Source organism: Actinia tenebrosa, unplaced genomic scaffold (assembly GCF_029948245.1).
Source record: "Actinia tenebrosa isolate PJP-AT-01 unplaced genomic scaffold, QUT_ActTen_1.0 PGA_scaffold2__45_contigs__length_23673736, whole genome shotgun sequence".
Taxonomy (NCBI): Eukaryota; Metazoa; Cnidaria; class Anthozoa; order Actiniaria; family Actiniidae; genus Actinia; species Actinia tenebrosa.
Window position 1 is genome coordinate 18,899,487 of NW_028292579.1, and position 6,578 is coordinate 18,906,064.

Here is a 6,578-nt window from a genome sequence, read left to right on the forward strand (position 1 = left end):
TTCATGCGCTGTGTATTCGAGCAGCTTACGCTCTTCAAAGAACTTCAATAAGGGCACCGGTATCCATTCTTTCTCCTGCAGGTGCTTTCCGTACCACGCATAGATTATTGGATGCAGGCCCGACGCTAATTTCCAAGATGTCAATCGTACAAACCCCGTTGCCGGGGAGTCGTATTGACCATCTAGAGACACACGGAAGAATTGGGAGTCTGGATGTCCGTAACGGTCGTAATATTCCTTACAATCTCCTAGACCTTTAAAGCTTGCAGGGTAACAGTGTTTCATATCCAAAGACACGTATTGGTCTTCGTCGTATTCCATGTTCCACAGACCACCGTGACCGTGTTCTACACAGGCTTTGGCTATGTCTCCGAACTCTTTTGGGGTAGGTTTCCATCCATTTCTTTTCTTTGCGGCTAAGAAGTCCAAGCTGCGACTGCTAAGGACCTCGTCAGAGAAGTCTTCCCCTAAGGTCTCACAGGCGCTTTGAATGCGCTGTTGTTCAATTTCGGGTCGATACAAAGTGCCGTCTTGCGTCATAAACTGACTTCCTTCTGAATCCATCAACCAAATGGAATTCTCATGGATTAACTCTGCCAATGGAGAATTCTTATAGACCTTCGTTTCCTTCTTTCTTGGGAACCGCAGTTCGCGCCAGGCGTGCCCATTGTGCTGGTAGATGACTATAGGCGCACCACGGCCCCCATATTTGTGTGTTCCGGAGTAAATAAAGCCGTCGGTGATATCTTTCACATGGATTCGCCTCTCCAGCGCCGTTTCTAACTTCTTGATGTTGTCTATCGACCCTCCGGTCCTATTAGTATCTTTTTCCCATTTCCTGATGGCTTCTCTTCTCTTTAAAGTCAGTTTACCGCCCCGAGAGGAGTCTTCAAAGAACTCTCTTACTAACTTCCCTACGCAATTACCGGGATGTCGCATCGGTTTCAACTTCTTAACGTCTGGCGTCTTTATCTCGTACGCACCGTAAATGACTACGGTAACAGGGTAAGCAGCCTCGTAGAACAGCATGTCTATTCCTACCAATGCTCCCGGGCGTGTGTTTTCGTTTAAGACAAACAGGTCCTTCTTACCAGACGCCCTGATAGGATTGCGCCCCTTTTCTATCATCCACTCGCCGTCTAAATACTTTATGAACGTTAGCTCCAACCGGTAGTTACCTTCGGGTATTAAGTTAATTATTCTTTCAGCCCTTTCTTCTGTCATCGTCTCGTCCGTATCTCCCTCCATAAATGTTGTGAAGGCAAAGTCAGCATCCAGGCGATCCAACACCTGAGTTCGCAGTCGGCGCACAGTTTTATTTCGAATGCTTATGATGGTGTCCATCTATATGTAAAGGATATCTTAACCTCCGTTTGCGGTACCCAACACAGTAGCAGTAAGGGACTTGTCGCGCGGGTATTTCCCGCTGCCGGCGCCTTCCTTAAACCGCCTGTAAAACCCGTAAATCTTCGACATCGACCGCGAGTCCCCCTTACTGCTGCTGCTTTGCTTAATAATGCAAATGAGTAGAATATTATTTGTAGGTCTTTGTTTTGCTGTCCTCTTGGCCAATCAGAACGACGAAAAAGAAGATTTGAAAGATAATGCTTTTTATCAAACTCTTTAGATGGACCACTGAGGTACGATAAACCTAATTTTTCAACTGTTTTGGTAGACGGACAGCTGAACAGCATGACTCTTGGTCATCCTGCAGCCGGAATCTCTATGACGGCGTTGCCTAGTAACATACGGATAAATGCTATTACCCAGAGATGCATGCTCTAAGCTGGATGGCTTCTTCTTTTATCTGGTCTGCGTACTTCATCAACTGGCCTATAATTCATAATGACATATATAGTTTGTTATTATCGGTTATTATCGGTTATTATCAGCAGAACAGAGCTGAATAAGCGCTCTTCAAGTGTATTATCATTGCCAATAATGTTTATATGTGTGTGTTGAACACGTTCGTACGTGAACTGTATGAAAGCGGAAAAACAACACAGTAGGGAGGATGGAATACGTTGGAGTATCCACAGGAGGCCTGACATTTGACAAGACGAATCATACATCTTTTGTTCGGTGATGTATGACTTCGCTCCCCACCCCACTCCCCTCATGAATGTTGAAATCATTATTTATGCCAATTAGCTTTCAAAACTCAGAAAATAAGTTCAACTTGACTTTCTTTCCTCCTTTACTACTAATGATATGACAGAACATGTTACGACATGTAAGGACTGGAGCTTCAAGCTCTTGTCAGCCTTTACTTAACTGACTGTCCGCTTGAAAGAAGTTCATTCAGTACCTTGGTGATCGACAACAGAACAAGATACTTCAGAGTAAAGAAACCACTTGAAGTCGTAGCAGGTAGGTCACAAGTTTTTTTGAGATTCGTTAAAAAAAGGAATTTTTAAGAAAAAAAAGTTTCGTCACCTTTACTGCTTGAGTTTTAAAATAAAGGTTACACTGAGTACTAAACTCGTTCTCGCATCTATGACTTCGTCTTGCATAGCTGATGAGAGAAGAGCAGCAGGAACTTAACATTTTCACAATAAATTTTTATGCCATTTTTTTCTCCTTTTACTGTTTTTTTTTTTTTTTTTTTTTTTTTTTTTCGGCCGTTACGTCTCTTAAACGAACAATTTAATTAAATACTTAATATTAGAGTGGGTGAATTTTTTTTGCTTCCATGTTTTTTTAACAGTTTTTCCCTCACACCTTTTCTAAATCAAATAATGTAATTGTATTTTTAGCTGCATGAAATGTTGGTTGACTAAAACGTTAAAATACATGCACATTCGAAATGGCCATGAGCGAAGAGAAACGGATCAAACGGGAAGAAAAACTGTTTTTAAAAATATTTTTCTTTTCTTGGAGTCTCTTTATTTCGTGACTCTCAACATACATTTAACTTCATAGTGCCCTTTTCTTTTTTTTTTCTTTTTTTTTATTTTTTTTATTTTTTTAGTTTAATATTGTCTTTTATTTTAGTATGTCTTCGAAGTTATAAAATAGATAACTAAAGACCAAACTGGTGCTAGAGGTTTTTGGCTCTCCAAATGAATTCCTTCGGAAATATATGGCCCAATCTAATCGAATGAAACAAGCAATCTGTTGACGGGTCCCTATCAGCACAAATTACGTTTCGTATTCGTTAAGCTTCAATTTATCGATTAATATCTGTTGACGCATTTTCACTCAGCATACAGTCAAATAGGTTGAAAAGATAAATAAAGCTGAGTATCATAAGCATAAAGATGTTTAAGATGATGCTGTACATGTTGTTAATATGAGTCGTTAACGTTGGACAAGGCAGAAGTTGTAAACCTCTTTTAATCTATTTAATCGAATTTTCCTTCACAGTACAAAATGAGGTTCTTCGTGGTCGTGTTACTCGTGTCCTTATCTGTGTTCGTTTCTCCCGTCATCAAGCCGGCGTGTGGACAGAAAAACAAGCCAGCCGGACAGGTAAGCTAATGATTTCATTAACAATTAAAATTGAAGCCCGAACGAATGGCTGTTGACTTGAAGACCTGGAGAACGATAGGACTTATTGTTTAATTTAGTCAAAACCTACTAATTAGTCACATATATGGATTAAAATAATTGTGCAATTATGTTCAAAATGTGACTTTAAAAGGACGGTGCCTGCTAATTGAGAATAAATAATATTTTAAATGACTATGCGAATTGTTTTATCCTATCAAAGGGCTGTAAAATTCTGTTAGAAAAGTAGGGATCACCATGCATTTAAAAGAAATAATAAAGGTTAAAGAATCGTTAAAAAGTGATGACGTCATGATTTTACTAACACGAGAAAAAACGATTTTTTTTCCAAAAGATTTTGATAAATTTCCATTCTAAATCCACCTAAATGACTGACAATTTGTTTCTTTACTGGAATATACCCCTACTACCATGACTCTAACAGTTGGCTTTTAAATATATAATTTCTTAGCTGCGTGCTCCCTATTTTGCGATCATTAGGTACATACAGATTGTGCCCATATTCTTTTAAAAAGCAATTATTGAGGTTAATTAAATAATAATTTGGCATTTACTTTATAATTTAAACCGAAAAAAAATTGGATCGGAGTATCCAGGTAGTTTTAAGAGATACGAATTTTTAAAGAATATCATTAGGGATAAGTCTTATACCGAATGCGTGACAAGCGTTACATAGCATACAAAACGGCGTGACAACACTGTTTTCGGCGTGTTTGCACGTCAAGCTAAAGCATGACGCTTCTCTGCCATCCAAGCCAAAATTACAGAAAAAAATCTACATTTTAAAGTTTTAAAATTCCAAGAAGACTATTGGGTTAGAAGTGAAGCTATTGTTGACTTTTTACTTTAATGCAGAGTGGAATTTTCCAAATATTTAGTACGTAATGACGTAGTTTGAAATAAAATTTCCGATGCAGATCAAATGAAAACTCATGTTAGAGGCCGAAATATGGCCATTCGCGGAGTTTTGATTCAAAAAAACTCCATAACATTTCATATGGGCCTTAATAACATTTAGTGCCCAAGCTCGCGCGGCCAAAACATCGAAATCATGAGATTTTTCACACCTTTTTAGCTTATAGCCCCGAATACAGTACGGTGACACCCAACTTTTTTTTCCAATTTTTACATTGCACATAAAACAATCTTTTAAATTCTTGATAAAAAATGTCCTTGCAAGGCAAAACATGGTAACTTTGACTTTTTTTGAGGTGATGTATACAAGAAATTCATGGAGTACCACTTTCAAATCTCCGTGAACTAGCTCAACCCATGCTGTCCCAATGGAATAAATTGATGAAAAATATAGCGTGAAGAGTATTTGGCTGGAATCAAAAAGCAAATTTATAAAAATCATATACACTTTGTCGCGAAAGTTTTTTTTCTAGAATTTTAATGTTCCATTTTTAGCTCAAATAGGGAAAAAATTGGACTAATACCCACCCCAACAGTTTCAAAACGAGCACGGTGGCCCCTTTTTTTGTTTCTTTTTTTTTTTTTTTTTTTTTTTCTTTTTCTTTTTTTGCATTTTTGACTATTATATATGTTAGTCTTTAAGTAGAAAAAAGTTTTAAAAAATTCTATCGAAGCTAGGGAAGTGTGAGTGCCAAACTACCTTAAATATGATAATTTTAACTGGTTCAAAACAAAGACATTATGTAAAAAGCATCGGCGTTATACTCATGATTTTTACAGTGTTTATAAAGTACTCTTGGAAAAGAAGTTTCAAAAATACATTAAAGATCACTAGTAATTAGTAATCCCAGCTCGAGGAAAAACCTCGGTCGAGTTGGTATTGCAGTGCCTTCTGGTGCAGTTTTATGTGGAATATTTTCAAGATGGTGGCTATTTCGTCCCCAAAATTGTGCAAAAAAAGACACTTCAATGCCAACTCGACCGAGTTTTTTCCTCATATTTGGAATGCCTAATAACTACAGTGGTTGTCGGATGTGCAACGAACTCGGCTTCGCCTCGTGCAATGTTCAGCGCGTGCATGTATTTGGAAACAAAGCACACTCACATAGCAGTCTCTAACGCCTAATCAAAACATGAGCATCATACTTTTTAGTCAACGTCAAATTTTTCATGTCTGGCGGGTCGTCCTGGTATCCCTGGACTCCACGGTACACCCGGTGCTCCTGGACGAGACGGACGAGATGGCAGACCAGGTACTCAAGGTAAACAAGGTCCTCGAGGGTTTCACGGCACTCCAGGCAAGCAAGGACCTCCCGGAGCTCCTGGTACACCCGGTAACACTGGTCCTCATGGTCTTTCAGCCTATTCCAACTGGAAAGAGTGTTCGTGGACCAACATCAACGAAGGAAAAGACAATGGTCTGATCAGGGTATGTATGTAAATTTCATGAAAACATGCTCTTTTACCTAGTATTAGATTTAACAACCCTTCCCATGTTTTTCTTTTTTCTACTGTGGATCTCTTCACATTTAAAAATCCTTTTTTAGCTACAAAGGTTTTTTGTTCAATATATGTGTGGGTGTTTTGATCTGACACAAAAGGAGCATCCACCTCTTATACTATGTATGTAAAGCAGTATATTCCAAGATCATGAGCCAATTACATTACTAGGAGCTTTCATCTCCCATGCAAACAGTGTCCTTGAGGCAGTATATTCCCAGACAAGAAGCCAACTTGGTGTGTAGGAAAACTTTTTAAACTTTCCAATGAACTTTTTCATTCGATAACTTTATACAGGATTGTCTTTTCTACAAGAATTTCACGGATTCCATCCTCCATGTTTACTGGAATGGCGATTTCAGAATTACTAATTGTAACAACTGTTGTAAGCGCTGGTTCTTCACGTTCAACGGCACTGAATGCAGGACCCCTCGTGCTATAGACGGTAATGTGTACATGGAAAGAGGAGTGGGTCTCAGCATTCACCGTGTTCGCCATATTGAAGGTCACTGTGACAAGATCCACAAGGGACATGTTCGTGTGGGCTTCAATGTCGGGAACTGTGCCGGGTATGGAAATGCTGACGCCTATACCGGGTGGAATTCAAGCAGTCGTCTGTTTGTAGAGGAGGTACCCAGACCCCAGCCGTAGAA

The 6,578-nt window shown here is 39.0% G+C and overlaps 1 protein-coding gene across 1 annotated transcript; it reads left to right on the plus strand.

The window, feature by feature from the left end:
- The first annotated feature begins 2,271 nt into the window (after positions 1–2,271).
- LOC116308448 (collagen triple helix repeat-containing protein 1-like) lies at positions 2,272–6,578 on the plus strand. The gene is made up of 4 exons (XM_089033752.1): positions 2,272–2,370; positions 3,367–3,471; positions 5,579–5,854; positions 6,223–6,578. The coding sequence occupies exons 2-4, from the start codon at positions 3,373–3,375 to the stop codon at positions 6,574–6,576; spliced, it is 729 nt and encodes a 242-aa protein (XP_088889878.1). The 5' UTR covers positions 2,272–2,370; positions 3,367–3,372; the 3' UTR covers positions 6,577–6,578.